Source organism: Physella acuta, unplaced genomic scaffold (genome assembly GCF_028476545.2).
Source record: "Physella acuta isolate Inbredline_101_S28 unplaced genomic scaffold, ASM2847654v3 ptg000217l, whole genome shotgun sequence".
Taxonomy (NCBI): Eukaryota; Metazoa; Mollusca; class Gastropoda; family Physidae; genus Physella; species Physella acuta.
Genome location: NW_026731736.1, coordinates 400,563 through 418,724, shown reverse-complemented (window position 1 = coordinate 418,724; position 18,162 = coordinate 400,563). Strand labels below are relative to the sequence as shown.

The 18,162-nt window shown below is 38.6% G+C and overlaps 1 protein-coding gene across 2 annotated transcripts; it reads left to right on the top strand.

The window, feature by feature from the left end:
• Window positions 1–2,510: 2,510 nt before the first annotated feature.
• LOC131937666 (uncharacterized) lies at window positions 2,511–17,780 on the top strand. 2 transcript variants are annotated; one of them, XM_059295259.1, is made up of 8 exons: window positions 2,511–2,602; window positions 3,921–4,146; window positions 5,848–5,982; window positions 6,494–6,613; window positions 8,023–8,185; window positions 12,889–13,155; window positions 14,576–14,820; window positions 16,847–17,780. In XM_059295259.1, the coding sequence occupies exons 2-8, from the start codon at window positions 3,946–3,948 to the stop codon at window positions 17,312–17,314; spliced, it is 1,599 nt and encodes a 532-aa protein (XP_059151242.1). In that variant the 5' UTR covers window positions 2,511–2,602; window positions 3,921–3,945; the 3' UTR covers window positions 17,315–17,780. The 2 variants fall into 2 exon arrangements, with proteins under 2 accessions (XP_059151242.1, XP_059151241.1); XM_059295258.1 differs by having other exon boundaries at window positions 2,511–2,653.
• The last annotated feature ends 382 nt before the right edge of the window (window positions 17,781–18,162 follow it).

Below are 18,162 nucleotides of genomic sequence, written 5' to 3'. Positions count from 1 at the left end.
ATATATATATATATATATATATATATATATATATATATATATATCATAAAGTACAGTCGGGATATCAATGCTGAATTCATGATACAGGATCTAATTATGATTCGACACGTAAAGTTCTGGCCAAGCACAATGTGGTTTCAGGGTTTTGTTTCAAGATCGTGGTTCGGTGGTTTCCGTTCGTCGTCCGAAAAAAAGAAAAAAAAAAACGAATAAATCTTACATTTAGCAGCGTTATGCAATCGGGAAAACTCAATTAAAACAACCCCCTCGACCCCCTTGGTCGTGGGGTTCGGGGATCCCCACTGAAACGAAACCGGGGGTCGGGAAGGTGGCTGGGACCGGGGGCAGTTACGTCCCCTCTGGCGCACCCCAGTTCCGGCCCCGTCGGAAAAAGACATTAATTCACTTTGGTGTGCCTGGAGTTGTAGGCGAAACTTCCACTTGCAGGCTGAAGGACACGAGGGTGGGGGGGGGGGGGAATGTGGGGAGGGGGGGGGCATTTATTATTTGGATTCGGCCAGGGGTAAAAAATGGATTCTGTCTGGGCGACTGGGCAGTGAAACATGGGAGTAGTCTCCCCTGAGGGACTGGAGCAATCCGATGGAGAGGGGGAAAGGGCAAAGATTAGGGTGTAAGAAAAGGAAATGTGGAGAAGGGAGAACGGGAGGCGCGTAATGAGAGAAAAGTAATCGAGAAAAATATTTCGGTAAACTTCATTAAAAATAGAAATTTTATTTTTTTCCCTATCTTTTGAAATTGTATTAAGAGAAAAGTAATCGAATACAATATATTTCGGTAAACTTAATTAACAATAGAAATTTTATTTTTTTATTTTTCCTATCTTTTGAACTTGTATTGTTGTATTGCTATAGGCCTTTGTTAAAAAAAAAAGGGGGGGGGGAGAATACGTATTTTATTGAATTGGTTGGCTTAATGAAATTAGTGGAGAAATTCGATACAGTTTAGAATCGAGACGTTTTCATATTCTAGGAATGGAGATATAATTCGAAAAATCGATAGACTAGACTTCATGTTTAGACGATAGTTAGTTTTACCATAGCGAAACTAGCTAAACATATCAAACGGACAGAGTACTTAGAAATACAAAATCGTTATGTAGGCAACAAAAAACCTAAAAATACTCACAAACATTAAACCCTGTGTCAAGTTAATTACGATATACTTACAGATACTTAGTTTCTTCTCTCGGATTTTTTTGTAAACTATGATCTCAAATAACTTACATAATAAAAACAAAAACAGTGTTAGCAATAAAATTAACATTTTGAGTGAATAGTGTGACTACTAATATAAACTAGGTTCAGCAAGTTCTGCTCTCGGGCAAAAATATTAAAGTTTCGACCAAAGGTCTACTTCAGCTTACCATTAGGGCTACGTAAAAATATTGCCTTTTTTTTTTTTTTAAATATATATTTTCTTCCCAATTTTCAGCATTGATCTTTCTTTTAAAAAATTACAATATTCAAGTCTGTTACTTGCTCCTCACAATTTTTTGACAAGGAAGGCCATGTTATATTTTTTTCGAAAGTGTGCGTCAAGAAATGAAAGGATTGGAGTCACCGTCTCGAGTCAGTGACTCCGCATCATGTGTTTGTAGGGTGACAAGGCGAGTCGAACGGCTTCGAGTTCCTTCTCTGGGATTCTGCTGCCGGCGTGCGCAGTGGAGCGTGAAACGAAGGATTTGAACCGCCGTTTGCTGCCCAGGAAAACGTAATCGTACTCCAGACCAAGGATTGCGGGTATCGAATACTGTATTTGTAAAGAATGTGACGATTCCTCGAGCCCGCTCAGTTGTCGTGGGTACCCGGCATTGGTGGAGATAACTCTAACTGAAGCAGGTGTAAACGTTTCAGAGCACTATCGAGAAAAGTTGATGGTACCAAGATAAAAAAAAAAGGCTCTGTTCAATGGAAGCGGTGTATGGGTGTGTGGTATGGGAGCGCACAATGCTTTCGATACCGTTATAAAAATATTTTATTTTGCGTTATTTGTGATTCGTAAATTTTAAAAAGTAAAAATTTTAAAATCTCTTTTTTTCCCGTAACGATGTGGGGAAAAAAAAATTCCGAAGTACAATTTTTCGAATTCCTAACAACATAGCTTACAAAATAAACAAACTATACAAATTGGAAAAAAAATACTACAACTTAATGAAATATCAGTTTTTGATAACAGCCAAAAAAAAAAATCAGCGTTGGATTACAAATAATGAACGAATTCCATGACTTTTAATCTTGTAAAAAATATGATAGTTAAAAAAAAAACTAAATTGTTGCGAAGTAATATTAACTAATAAAATCGCTAAAAGAAAACTTTTAATGTTTTAATTGTCACAATATTAGACTTAACATCAGTATAAGTTAGATAGGAGAATAAATAACAACCAAAATCTATTAGTCTTCAAAATTTTACACTTACACACGGCGCGTCCGGGAATTTCCTCTGGGACGCATTCGTTCGCGCTGTTCCATTCCTGTGTGGTTGTTTGTATCAACATGATCAATGGCCGCAGTTCTACATTACAAAATGGTTCTAGCGCCACAGACACATCAAGATGGATGGTTCTTATCATACAATGCTAGTCAGTGTAGCGTTTTATAGTAAAGGCCACAGGGGATTGCTAATTTATTCGGTACAAATATGTAGCTTTTAAATTTATTATTCAGTTATGTTTACTATGACTACTTTAGTTACGCGTCTAGACTTGTCTAGAATCTAGACTAGACTCGACTCTAGACAGCCCTAGATGTAAGCATCATTTGTCAAAACTTTGCTAGCCAACATAGTGCACAATGCTGACTCAATAGTTTTTCTTTTAAATTAAATTTAATAAAACGAGTAAAAGACATTTGCGTTTTAGTCGGCGCCGCAAAAATATGATAATAATAAACAAAAGTCCAATTCAGTTAGCTGAAATCTGACACTGTTAAATATTTTCAAGTTGACAATATGTCACAACCGCATATTGACATTTTCCTCCAATGTACAACCTTGGGACGGAGTGTCCTAGCGGTAGAGCACTAGACTGCTGACCCTAAAGTCTCGAGTTCGAATCCCGGTTCAAGTCAGTCCCGGAGTCCACCCAGCTCTGATGGGTACCTAACTCACATTTAAGGGAAAGTTAAGGCGGATGGGCATAGTGCTGATCACACTATCTCTTCATACGTTGAGGTCACACAAAAAAAACAGGTTAACTCTACTTCACTTGCACCATAGACCGTCAGGTTTGAAATCGAACTTTACTAGGGGTCGGCGTGGTCGAGTCGGTAAAGCTCATGGTTGCTAAACCGAAAAGTCTCGAGTTCGATTCGAACCCTCGGGCAGATGTGGCTCGTTAGCTGGGGATAGCCACTCTTCTAGGAGAGACAACTCCAAAATTAAACAACTGCTGCCTTGTAGTTTGTTCTTGGTTGGACAAAGGCTATGGAAGCAAATCCAAAAAAGAAAAGCAGACTGAAGTCGGACTCAGTGGCCTCAATGGCGCATAACCAGTTGACACGTAACGCTTAATTGTAATGGAGGCGTGGTCGAGTCGGCAAAAAGCTCATGGTTTATAAATTCGAACAAAGTGTCGAGTTCAAACCCACTGGCAGATAAATTTCGATCCCCTTCAACACTAATAATTAAGAACGAAGAAGAAGAAGAACTTTACTTTTTCTTTTACAACGTGCCATCGTGAGATGTGGGACTTTGCCAAATATTCTCATCCAACGTTCCCTCTAAGGGAGAAAATCTAGCGTGCAAAATGTATTTTCTGTGCGTGCTGTCCTAAAAGTCTTATACACGGATATATTTATCTTACAAAATCACTGCGCGGACGCTCACAACTTCTGCGCGGCCGCGCAACCGCGCAGCTTAGAGGGAACATTGTTCTCATCCTATCAACTCTCTGATCCCAGGAGCTGACCGCCTAGCTGGGTCACGATGGCCCGCTACCAGGTAGACGTGTACCTTCCCCTGGAGGAAAAGACTACAGCAGACCCGGGGGTCAGATTCTACCTGCAGGCGCTTTACGCCAACCCCCTGGGGCTGGGTCAGACGGTCAACCTCGTGATGTCCATCTACATGCCCTTCTACATGGTGCTCACCGTCTCGCTCATTTGTTTCGCCTTATGGGTCTTTAGGGTAAGTCAGTTTCTTCATATAGGTTTTTCAGGTAAGTCAGTTTCTCCATATGGGTCTTTCGGGTGTCTGTTTCTCCAAATGGGTCTTTCAGGTAAGTCAAGTAATCAGCCAACAAACGTAATGTCAATTATTGATATGTTTCTTTCTTCATTTGGTTCTTGATTGTAATATATATTGTTGTTTTTCTCTTAATGAACTCCCCAAAAGAAATATACACTCATGAAAGTTAGGATAAACTTTTATTTGATATATATATATATATATATATATATATATATATATATATATATATATATATATATATATATATATATATATATATATATATATATATATATATCTATATATATCTATAATATAAGCGGGCTGTGTCTGTCCTTCCTTCCTTCCTTCCGTCCGTCCGTCCGTCATCGCTATAGATTTTGGGACTATAAAAGTAAACTACGCACCATGCTGTGCTTTTCAGTGCACCGCAGTGTCTTATTATAAGTATTAGAGTAGGGTTTGTTTATATAGCGGCATAGAGCTATTTTATAATTTCCACTGTACAATTTTGCATAACGTAAAGAGAATATTAAATACACGCACATTGCTAAAACATATTAAAAGGATCAATGTCAAATATAGTTTTCGTTAATATTCCTAGAAAAAGTGGATACATTTTAATAACATAATAACTGTAGGTTAGAAAAATCAAATGAATTTAACTCTTTTCTAATTTTGACAAAGGAGGTAATTTAAAAATACATTAAACTCACGCTAATAAAAAATGTGAAAGCAAATATACGTTCGTCATAGAAGGAAATAGTGTTGCAATAATATAATTAGCAAAATGTGAATGCAAATTATGTGGATGTGTAAGAGGAAATTATTGTTAGAAAATTATAATTAGCATGGATTGATAAAAGGCAATTTTTTATTTATTTTATTCACTGAATGTAGGCCCTTCTGTTTATTACTTATAATTTTTAATCAACTATTCAGCACTATTATAGACGCGTCATCACGTTCATTAGGTGCGCAATGGTTTTAGTTATGAAACTCTATTGTAAATTTTTAAAATTTAAAGTACTGGAAAAAAAATGCGTGAATGGATAAAGTGAAATATTGTAGGTAAAACACGGATATTTTAAATACTGCCTATTATTTATACTGTTTACTAATTATTATTCTATCTTTCGGTTTGAGGACAAGCTAGGGGTTTTATAGGAGAGACGTAGCGAGGGGAGGGCATATGTCCCCGGGTGCCGACCTTAGGGGGCGCCAAATTGGGTTGGAAAAAATTTGCGAGGGGGGGGGGGGGGTGGAAATCGAAAGTTTTAGGGCGGGGGGGGGGGGACAGGGGTGCAAATCGAAAGTTTGAGGGGGGTGCAAATCACCGGAAAGGGCGCGATTTGGCGCTACGGGCTATACTGTGAGCAATATGCCTTTATGATTGCATTTAAATTGTGTTTATGTTATGAGTGTTGTGTTTGTTTTTTCGTTTTTTTTTTTTTTTTTGTTTTTTTTTTTTGCGTTCGTTTGTGTTGTGTTTAGTTTTGTTCTGTTCCCAAATTGGTTCATTTAAAAAAGATTTACCGTGGCGGAGCACTGGATGCAGCTAGTATATATATATATATGAGATAACAATGTAAGTTAGCAGCTAGCACCACCGTTACCTGCTAGAGAAGACACAACAGCAACCTGTTGTCTCTGTTGCAGTCCATCTTCCTGCGTAACCTCATCACACAGCCCTGCATGCTGATATACCTGAGGTGCCATCTCATCCTGATCCTGACCGGCCCCTGGTACGTCTGGCTGGTCCAGTTCGTGGGCTTCCACCTGAATGTATCACAGGTGAGTGAGTGGTCGAGGGGTAGAGCATCTTTTCGCTACTGCGCTTCTCTGGCTCACAGCTTTTTTCATTACAGTTTTTAATTTCTTGAGTGCATTGTACTTAGAATCGAATTCGAAAGCATTTTGCTGATTTTTTTCCCCTTTTGTTTTTAAATATTTAAAGCATTTTTATTTTACTCTTAATAATAAATAAAAAAATATAAAAAATTTCAACATAACGTAGGATTAATTAAAAGTCGGTGCAAGGGAAATAACTCTGTAAAATAATCAAGGATTTAGAATTACTAAATTGTTTCCCTTTAATTTGTCATTGTTTTTCACAAAAATATACAAAACTTCGTTTCTCAACAAATATAAAAGTTTTTTTTTTTAGAACCACACACAGTTTAATAACCATGATCGAGAATGTAATAATATAAGCATGCTAAAAATAAATTAGTGTAGATCAGAAAGCTGTTTGGAATATTTCTTGCTTTATTTAATTCTGTACATTTCGCGTTGTCTCCCCTAGCTGTATTCGTGCTTCCTCCTTCTGTGGGCCCACAACAGTGCCATGATATCAACCTCCAACCTGCTCATCTTGATGATCTTAGAAAGGGCGGTAACTATAGGCAGACCGGAATCTGTGTGGGTAAGCATCTGATAAGCATCATTTAACACAAAGGGGTCGGCGTGGTCGAGTCGGTAAAGCTCATGGTTGCTAAACCGAAAAGTCTCGAGTTCGAACCCTCGGGCAGACGTTAGCTTGGGACAGCCACTCTTCTAGGAGAGACAACTCCAAAATTAAACAACTGCTGCCTTGTAGTTTGTTCTTGGTTGGACAAAGGCTATGGAAGTAAATCCCAAAAGAAAAGCAGGCTGAAATCGGAGTCAATGGCCTCAATGGCGCATAACCAGTTGACACGTAATCCTTAATTGTGTTGGAAGCATGACGAGTCGGCAAAGCTCATGGTTGATAAATTCGAAAAAAGTCTCGAGTTCAAACCCTCGATTCCTCCCAACACTAAAAATTAAGAACGAAGAAGAAGACACAACAGTACGTTCGCACGGATCTGATACGCATTGTTTAACACATCCCTATCATATGTGTAATATGAAGTTATTAAATTTTACGTAGACTACACAAGTAATATTACCCGTTAAATCCTTCGCACCCCCACCCCTTCCGTGTCTGCTCTGATATACAACACATTGTTACACACACTTACACACATATAAATACACAATATGCACAAACAGAGAAGAACACCGACACGATTCATTAATATGATACAAGTATTTTTTTAAATAAAAATTTACGAGTGATGTTATATACTTTTGTTTTGATAAAATAACGTTTTTTTAAACCTTCGCTATGGCAACCGCTGTTGTTATGGTAACCGCTGTTGTTATGGTAATTTTTTTTTGTTATGGAAATTAGTGTGGCGCAAATCTTGCCAAAAGATTGCCTACTTGTGTTATCACATACGAGCCGACCCGCGGCATATCATACACCGCAATTTAGTTGTTTTATTTTCTACTTTTCAGTAATTTGTGAATTCGACAGTACCAATGCTGCCACTGAAAATATTTGCTTCAAAACACTATCAGTCGGTCGTTAAGAACGATACTACCCCCACCCTCCTTTCCCCCAACCCCTACCCTACAGACCATGTAAGGGTGGGGTGGTAGGGAGCGCGCTTACAGCTTGTTTTCTAGCGTCTCCCAGAAGAGAATTATATATATAGATGTTTTTTAGGCGGTGTGGCGTAAATCTTGCCGAAAGATTGCCTACTTGTGTTATCACATATGTTTTAGGCGGTGTGGCGTAAATCTTGCCGAAAGATTTCCTACTTTGTTGTGTTATCACATGTTTCAGTCAGTGTGGCGTAAATCTTGCCGAAAGATTGCCTACTTGTGTTATCACATATGTTTTTTAGGCGGTGTGGCGTAAATCTTGCCGAAAGATTGCCTACTTGTGTTATCACATATATTTCAGGCCGTGTGGCGCAAATCTTGCCGAAAGATTGCCTACTTGTTGTGTTATCACATATATTTCAGGCAGTGTGGCGCAAGTCTTGCCGAAAGATTGCCTACTTGATCATCACGGCGTCTATGGTGTACGCAGGAGGGGGACTGTTGTGTATTCACGGAGAGGAGCTGGTCCTAACCTACAAGCAGGACCCCATCTGTATGCCGTGGTGGGACAACGAAAGGGGGACAGGTAGGACCCGTCCTGTGTAAGTAGTGGGGTGTAGGGCATGTTCTGTATAAGTAGTGGGGTGTAGGACCCGTCCTGTATAAATAGTTTGGGAGAACCCTTAATCTATAAATGGAAGGGGGTGTTGGACCCGTCCTTTATAAATGATTGAGGAGGTAGGACCTGTCTTGTATAGATAGTGAAGTAGGTAGGTCCCTTCTGTATAACAGTGGACCATGTAAAACTCGTCCCGGAGAGGGGGGCTGTAGAATTCGTCATTTATAAATGGTGAAGTAGGTAGGACCCGTCCTACAATAATATCTGTACTGATAGGACTCTGTCCTGTAGACATTGTAGGCAGGGCCGGCTCTACCTATAAGGCGAACTAGGCGGTCGCCTAGGGCGCCTTCCCTAGGGGGGGGGGGGGCGCAAAAAGGTTTAATCGCTATTATCAAAAAAGTACCTAATAATTAAAATCTTTGATTATCTTTTATAAACTAAGGATGGTAATATACTATGGAGTAGCGATCTATTTCGGCGCCCAGGACGGACTATTAATTTTACGCCCCCACCCACAAATTAGGCCTAAATAGGGATATATTTATTCGCGATGGTGAGAATACAACCCCACCTCCCTTTTTTACCAGTCGCTTTACCTTTTTAGTTTGGTGTCACTTAATTGATGTAGAAAACGATTAAATCAGTCCGTAATTTACATATCGGACATTTCAAACGTTATCTAATTTTAATGTTGACTGATTGATCGCTCCAGCGCATGACGGGGCGTTCCAACACACATGATTTTGGTTTTTAATATGGCTTGTAAGTCTTGTTTTCTCTGCCTTTGATTTATAAATCTGTTCTGGTGTATAGAGTTTTGTAAAGATATCGTAGTTCTGGAGTTCGGGAATATCGAGCCTTGCGGTATTCAGGTATCGAAGAGTGTTGACTGTTATCGTGAAGTAGTAGGTCCAGTTAAATCTTTGTTGATTGGGGGTATCGCTTGTAGAGTTTGGTGAAGTCAATCGAGGTGGTGTCGTAGTTCTGGAGCATCGAATCTAGTTTTGTTTAGGTATCGAAGTTTGATATGTGTTGTGAATGTAGCAGAGTATATCGAGTAGTCGAGTTTATCGTAAGTCAGATAATTTCAATTCAAGACGGAACACACTGCGTAGAAAGGTAGGCGTTCTATAACTGAATAATCTTTAGTTTTTTAGGAATCTATATTACCACTCTTAAAGTATTAATATATAATATTATATAGGTTGCATGTAACCGTAATTTTTTTTTTCAAATTATAAATTTTAGATTAAACAAAAATTATGGCAATGTCTTAACTAATCAGTTCACATATTTGATTCATAAGTTTTTTTTTTTTTTTTTTTTTTTTTTTTTTTTTTTTTTTTTTTTTAGATTTTAAGTGTTTAATGTTTAACACAAAAAATATTTTTGTCATTATCAATGCATAATCTTAATTAAAGACAACATTCAATAACAAATAAAGATGATAATAAAATTATGAATGGATGAGCTAAAAGTTACTATGCTAATGTGAAGAATAAATTAGGATGTCCTTATTGTAAGGAATTATAAGACTATTCGAAGTAAAAGTATTTTTATACCAGTACTTAAAACAAACTTAAATTAATTTTTGTATGGCTCATTGGGGAAGAAGAGAGAGAAGCAGTCACTTAAACACCATCACCTAACAAATTAAAGTATACAACAGATATAAATGACATTCAATGCACAGAAGCAAATTTTTCAAGTCAATAACATGAGATTCTGTGGAGTCTGTCTCACTCTCCAGTGTAACACATTAAATATACCTGCCCTATTGTAATAGTAATGATTTAGGTGGACATGATGATCTTGGTGGTTTAAGTCATGCTCAGCAAGCGGACCTTAATCAATTTAAGGTGAAAACAAGAATCGGCAATGAAAATTTTTAAATATTTAATATTTAAGAGATCACCCTGAAGTAGAGTGTTTGATTGCTGGATTTTTAAGTGATGTCCTCACAAAGCGACCAGAAAGCATTAGAGAATTTGCTGCAGAATATTTTACCAACCCAGGACTTGCTGACAAAGTGGAGAGCCAACTGGCTGGTCGTCAAGAAACACTGAAACAAAACCGTGCCATTCAAAGATTGACTTAAACCGTATTTTAGTCATTTTTATAGAGATTTTTCTTGAATAGAAAGTACATGTAACAAGAAATAATTATTATATTTTAGAGTAAGGTTTTTTTAATCAGCCAGAATGTCACATTTTCAGTGGTACATAAAAAAATAAAATAAATTTAAAAAAATAACTAATGTTTCAATGTTACAAGCAAGTAAAGTCTTATTGTTTACATTTCTTTACAGAAGTTAAATAAGGTTGATACAATGTCACTTACAGTTACACTGAAAGCATAAAATATGAATGATTATAAAAAAACATTTAGCCTACTAAAAAGTAAATTGTTATTGTTAGTGTGTTGTAGATAGGTGTTAAGATTTCTATTTCTGTGATATTTGATTCATTTTTTTTTTTTTTTAATACTTTTATTTTCAAATAGAAATAAATTCATCAGCATATACAAATTGTATTTGATTCATAAGGTCCCAAAAATTATTTAATTGTAATTGTCAGCAATCAGAAGTAAATACAAATGAATGCCATCAAGATTGTCTATAAGTATGTTATAATAAAGCTACCGTGTTTAGACTTTCAAGCAAAACTTACAGTTTAGTAGTCAATTGGTAAATATATATTATGTTGACAAAATTGCATAGGTAAAATAAAAGATTTCTTATAAATATTAAGTAATAAAATTTGAATCGTTTTATCGTGTTTTTCTAGCAAGTCTTAGTTACACTTGGTTAGTTTAGCTATTCTTATGAAAGTTATTTCCCTTGAATAAAATGGTTGGATTTTTGAAAATGGGAGATATTTCGCTGCTTTAGTTTACATTAATTTCAAATTCTTGCACCTTTGGGAGGTTTTCTTGCTTTATCAAGTTGAAAAACAAATACATCAGCAGCTGGGTTTTTAAAATGTTTTTTTTCCAGACTTATTTCTCCCGGGAAGGGGGGGGGGGGGAGCACTTGAAATTTTCTAAAGTGAGGGGGGGGGGGATGGGCTATGTCGTAAAGTACAAAGTGGACTTAGCAACGATTTCTATAGAATGTGATTGCACTTGCAAACTGGAATTGAAAGAATTAGTACAAACTTTTGCGACGAAGGAGGCAAGTAAAATTTGAATTTGATGGTTACTTATAACGTGTATGCAATTGATGATGAATTAATTCTTAGTATGTCACTTTTCATAAATTGTTTTCGTATGCTTTAGTAATTAATGTGTGTGGAAAGGGACGTTTTATTAAATTTTGCCTAGGGCACTAAATAACCTGGCGCCAGCACTGACTGTAGGATAGGTATGGCCCTACCTTTATTTAAAATGGTTCATATATGACCCCGTTCTCTAGACATAATAGGATAGGTAAGGCATGTCATGTATGCGACCCCCCCCCCCCTCTCAACTAGTATTATAACAATATAAACCCTAAACCACTACATGTATGCCTAATGTTGACCATATGACCATGTAATCCATATGCCTTTTAAAACATTTCTCTCTATATAGATCACATGTGGTCCAAACTAGTTAAACATTTCTCTCTCTCTAGATCACAAGTGGTACAAACATTTCTCTCTCTATAGATCACAAATGGTACAAACTAGTTAATCATTTCTCTCTCTAGATCACACGTGGTCCCAAACATTTCTCTCTTTATAGATCACATGTGGTACAAACATTTCTCTCTCTATAGATCCAAACTAGTAAAACATTTTTTCTATATAGATAACTTGTGGTCCCAACATTTCTCTCTCTATAGATCACAAGTGGTCCAAACTAGTAAAACATTTCTCTTTTTATAGATCACTTGTGGTACAAACATTTCTCCCTCTATAGATCACAAGTGGTCCAAACTAGTTAATCATTTCTCTTTGTTTAGATCCTGAGTTTCTTCCAGGCATCTCTTCGGGAGGGTTTCGCCGTAAGAAAGAAATTTTAATTCCCCCCCCCCCCCCCAGAAAATTTCTCGAAGAAACACTGTGTAGATCACACGTAGATCACAAGTGGTCCAAACTAGTTAAACATTTTTATCTCTATAGATCACATGTGGTACAAATATTTCTCTCTCTATAGATCTTATGTGGTCCAAACATTTATCTCTCTATAGATATCAAGTGATCCAAACTTGTTAAACATTTTTATCTCTATAGATCACATGTGGTACAAACATTTCTCTCTCTATAGATCACAAGTGGTCCAAACTATCTAAACATTTCTCTCTCTCTAGATCACGTGTGGTACAAATATTTCTCTCTATATAGATCACATGTGGTCCAAACATTTATCTCTCTATAGATATCAAGTGATCCAAACTAGTTACACATTTTTATCTCTATAGATCACATGTGGTACAAACATTTCTCTCTCTATAGATCACAAGTGGTCCAAACTATCTAAACATTTCTCTCTCTCTAGATCACGTGTGGTACAAATATTTCTCTCTATATAGATCACATGTGGTACAAACATTTATCTCTCTATAGATATCAAGTGATCCAAACTAGTTAAACATTTCTCTCTCTATAGATCACGAGAAATCCAAACATTTCTCTCGCTATAGATCACAAGTGGTCCAAACTAGCTAAACATTTCTCTCTCTCTAGATCACAGGTGGTACAAGCTGGTGGCCATTGGTTTCTCCCTTCTCCCCTGCGTCGCCGTCATCTTCTCCCTGATGTTCCTGATGGTGCAGGTGGGGCGCTTCCGGCTGGTGCTCAGGTCGGGCGTGGAGGCGCTCAACCACTACAACGCCCTCTTCATCGAGATCAAGGCAACCCTCCACTTCAAGTTCATCAAAACCCTCACGTGGTTGGGTTTGCTGTTTGTGCTCATGTGTGGCCCTGTAGGGGTTTTTATTTGTGTTGGTCCATGTAAGAATTTGTTCTTTATGATGTTGTTACATATTTTATTTGTGTTAACCCATGTAAGAATTTGTTCTTTATTGTTACATTCTTTATTTGTGTTGGCCCGTGTAAGAATTTGTTCTTTATGATATTGTTACATTTTTAAAGTGATTTTTTTGTAATACTAAGCTAACCGGCAACTCTAGTTACGAAAGGGGAGTGTATGTATGCCGCAGTGATCGTAGTCATGAATGTTCGTAGCTCTGATTGTTCATGACCTGGAATGTTCGTAAACAAGAGTGTTCGAAGTCTGGAGCGTTCATAGTGAACTCTGGTTTGTTACGTAGAAGGAGGTATTCATTAAGTGAGATTTTTGTAATACGAAATTCGTACATCGAGGTATTATTAAAGCCAGTTGTTCGTAAGTCGGGGTGTGTGAAAGAGTAGCGTTTGTAAGCTGGTGCATTTGTAGCATGAGGTGTTCGTTTCCCGGGAAGTCATAGCCAGTCAACGTTATCCTATTATTACCTTTGTGTGTTCGTCAGTGGCGTAGGCAGGGGGGGTTAGGGGGGGGGGGGGGTCATAACCCCCACATAGACCCCTCGGTATATATAAAAAGTATGAGGGGGGGGGTGCAAATCGAAAGTTTGAGGGAGGGGTGCAAATCGAAAGTTTGAGGGCGGGGGTGCAAATCGAAAGTTTGTCCCCGGGTAAAAATTGGAACCCCCCCTTGAGACGATCATGGCTACGCCACTGGTGTTCGTAGTCTGGAACACTAGTTACCATCACGCACTGTCCCGAATTTTAAATCCGTCGCCGAGTTGAAAAAAATAAAACTCCTTTATTCTCAATTTTCCGTTTTCAGAATAGAAAAGAAATGCATCTTTCTAACAGCATATTTTTTTTTGTAAACACTTTATCATATTTTTGACCGACAAGTTTTAAATCAATTTTAAGCACAGTTTTTTAAAAAGTCATTTTTTTTAAAAAATTATGTAATCCGTTTACTCACTGTCTTCTTGAAGAACTAAAGACAGCCGGGATGTCTTGGGCAGAGGCGTAGCGATGGGGGGGGGGGGTGTACATATGTCACCGGGCGCCGACCCTAGGGGGCGCCAAAGTGGGTTGAAAAAATAATTTAAAAGCTACTTTCAGCTGCAGTTTTGCATTATAAATGTAAAAAAAAATATATGGGGGGGGGGGGGCGCCACATTGAAAGTTTGTCCCCGGGATGGGATGGGGGGGGGGTGCCAAATTGAAAGCTTGTCCCCGGGCGCCGGGAAAGGTTGCTATGCCTCTGGTCTTCGGAGTTTGTAAAATTAACAGCCGCAGATCAGACAAAATGGAAGGTTATGGTTGAGACCCTATGCTTCACAAGGTGTAAAGACGATCAAGTCAAGTTAACTGACTGCAGACGGATTGATTGTTGTGTTTTATATTTTTCCAGTCATAAAATCGAGACTTGAACTCAGGGAACAGAGGGAGCAGAAGTCACTGAAAGACTTGCAGGTGCTGGCCAACAGGACCGGCACTGACAACTCGACCACCCCCACCCCAGTGCCGGAAGACACGGCATATTCAGCTCAGTACAACGCCTACGCACGGCTGAGCCGGAGCGACGCCGAGACCATAGTGTGGATGGTGTACTACAGCTTCAGTCTCTTGGTGGTTCCAGTACTTCTGTCGACTGAGGTAAGGGGGACATGTTTTCTGTGGACTAAGGTAAGGGGGGGGGGGCATGTTTTCCGTAGACTGGGGTAAGGGTAACGTTCTGTCACCAGGGTAAGGAAAGGGTGATATGTTTTCTGCGTATGTTAGACCTACACCATTTCGAGACTATTCACGACCGTCTCGATTCGACATAAAAATTCACATAATTTTAGCACTATCCAAGAGGCACTGTTTTAAAGTTGTTTTAAGCAAAGGGAAATAATCAAGTTAATGCGGTTGTATGTGGTAATTAAGCGGTTACATCCCTTGGTATAAGTTTTTAAAAATTATTCTTTGCATAAAAAAAAACAAAATCTCAGCATGTTTATTCTCTTCATATAAATAGTCCCTCAACAAAAGTAAAGTTACACTTGAGTCGTTTTTTTTTTTAAATTGTATTTTCTCATAGGGTTTGGAGAGTATATTTATCAAGTAAAGTAACAAACGTTCATGCAAATAAGTAGGACATTTAAACCGTGTTTACCCTCAATTGTGTTATGAAAGAAGTGAGCAAGACAGGCTATGCTAGCTATGGTAGAATCACCTTTTCGTCCCTGAAAGTCTATTGGTGCAGATGAAGTAGAGCTGGCCTCTTTCTGTGAACTCGACATAAGGAGATAATTTGGGCGATTTGTTGCCAAGTCTTAACTTAGAGCTGGGTGGACTCAGGGACGTCGTACGGGCACAAGTTCCTGAGCCGAACTTGAGACTTTGCAAGCCTTTAGTTCTTGTTCTTGTTGTGAAGATTCACTGATTTTCAACTTAAAATAGTTTTATTTGATGTATACTTCCCATGCAGTGATGTATGGGTTTGATTAATCAATGTGAATTTTATTTTCTGTTGATTTGAATTTTTAAAAAGTCGTGTCCTCTAGCCGAACATCTGCACCTTTGGCAGTAGAGGCGTAGCAAGGGGGGGGGGTACATATGTCCCCGGGCGCCGACCCTAGGGGCGCCAAAATGGGTTGAAAAAAATATTGAAAGCTCATTCTAGCTGCAGTTTTGCATTACAAATATAAAAATATAATATATGTAAAAAATAAATGGGGGATGGGGCGCCAAATTGAAAGTTTGTCCCCGGGCGCCGGGAAGAGTCGCTACGCCTCTGTTTGGCTGTGTTCCTTTTGTTGCGGCCAACTCACTCTATACACGAGTGTCTCACTGTCTTATAAGTATACTAGTTACGTTTTGTAATTTACTTTTTTACACACGAAAGGGTAACTACTAAACTAATAAGACGATTAGAGTTTCTTTCAGGCATCTCTTCTGACGAAAAAGAAGAAAAATATATATGTTTAAGTAAATTTCCCTTTTTTGAACATGACAAGTCCATGGGGCATATGAAGTAGAGTAGTAGAGTTCACCTGTTTCTGTGATCTCGGCATATTCATAATGTATAAAGAAAATATATACTTTTAACCAGTTCCCCCCCCCCCCCCCCCCGTCCATGGAGAAAAAAATGTCTGAACGAAACACTGCAGGTGACGATCACGTTATCTTTTTCCGTAACCTTGAGTATCGTCTTTTAAACCTCTCCATAACCACAACGATAACCCATCACTCCGGCCTAAAGAGGTGTACCCTCTATGTTGACAGTCCCATTGAGATACACCTGACATCCACTAAGTACCCCCATTGAAATACAACCAAGTACAATAAAACGTGACGTCAGCCATCTTTAACCAACACATTTCTGGGCCTGTGTTGAGAGCCTCGTTAACTTGGTGTGTGAAGACACTTGACACACATCAGGACACTGGTGTTAGAAACATTGGAGAACCTTGCTTCAAACAGTTTTAGTTAAATCTAAAAACTAAGCTTCCAACCGTTTCATCTAATATATTAAAATATGATATACAAAAGTTATTTACTACACCCGTTTTTTTTTTTTTTATTATTTATTTATTTCTTCGGGCGTAGCGTTTTTACACTTAACAAAAAATTAATAATTAAACCACTGTATAATTAACCTAACTTTTAATTCCCATTTTTTCCCCATCCTTTTTAGATTCTTTTTTACCGCGAGTTCAAGGGGCGGACAGTTCAAGTGATGAATTTTATCCTGTGTCGTAAAGTCCCCACACCCCAGTGGAGCGGTTTAGATTTTTTCACATCGGAGATGGCCCCCGACCAACTCGTTGGCCCGTACGTGGCCAGGAGCGACGAGTACCTTTCCTCAGCCCGGACCCCCGTGACGGAGAAGGAGGTCAAGGTCATCCGGGTGTACGACGCCAGCAAGGCCGTGAAAGCCGGACGTGTCGTCACCGGCGCCTCCTTGGCGGGAAGCAAAAAAACCAGCGCGGCCGACGTGAGCCGGCAGAAACCGGTGCCGGCCGCACGGAAGCAGACGGCGGTTAAAAATACCAAGGCGAAAAAGGCGGAGAAACCCGCGCAGCAGAAGAGAAAAGCGTTCACCCGTAAATCCAACAGTCAAGAGGTGCAACATCCCAAGTCAGACGACAGCAGCTCAACGTGATGGCGCATGCGCAGGATGAGATGACGTCACATGTTAAGTAAAGTAAAAAAAAATATGAAAATTCTGACTGGGAACTGGGATGATACAAAAAAAACTGCTTATAACTAATTTATTTTTATAAAACCAAAACAACAGGACGTATAGGTGCAGATATTTTAAAGTATCAATTCGTATTCGCTCATGCGAGAATACAATTATTTTAAAGATCAGTTCGTATTAACGCTGGCTAAAATTCCAATATATGACGGAAGGGTTTACATCTATACTTGTAAGAATTCAAATAATAAAGGAAATGTCCGTATGCCGTTCTTTGTTTGGCCCAGGAGAAATGCAAGGTGTAGAATGACTTTTGAGGACTTTACAGCTATATATATTATTTGACTTTTTTCTCTTCCTCTATTCCCCTGAATCACTCAGGATTTTATTTTTATGTTCATATAGTTATATACATTGTGTGATTTTTATAACGATGTTTTCAACATCGCTTTATTTTAGAAATAAATGAAAAAATTAAACCTGTTTTATGTTTGTTTTTCTTGTTAGTAATGTTAGACTTTCTCTGTGTGTGGTGACTTAATATTAAGATGTTAACAGTGGCGTAGCGAGGTCGGGTGTCACCCAGTGCGGCACTTAATGGTGTCGTCCCCCCAGAGGCGTTGCGACCCTTCCCGGGGACAAACTTTCAAGTTTTCAATTTGCACCCCCCCCCTCAAACTTTCGATTTGCACCCCCCCCCCCTTCATTTTCGATTTGCACTCCCCCCCCCCCCCCTCAAGTTTTTCTCTATATTATTTGCTATTTTTTGCCTTGGTGTCACCCCCCTAAATGGTGTCACCCGGTGCGGTCCG

What these genes read in the sequence shown, in the direction of transcription:
- LOC131937666 (XM_059295259.1), top strand. Translation starts at nt 3,946, where the DNA reads ATGGCCCGCTACCAGGTAGACGTGTACCTTCCCCTGGAGGAAAAGACT. An exon ending in GCAGACCGGAATCTGTGTGG is followed by an intron (nt 6,614 to 8,022) that starts GTAAGCATCTGA and finishes CATATATTTCAG; the next exon opens with GCAGTGTGGCGCAAGTCTTG. An exon ending in GGACAACGAAAGGGGGACAG is followed by an intron (nt 8,186 to 12,888) that starts GTAGGACCCGTC and finishes CTCTCTCTCTAG; the next exon opens with ATCACAGGTGGTACAAGCTG.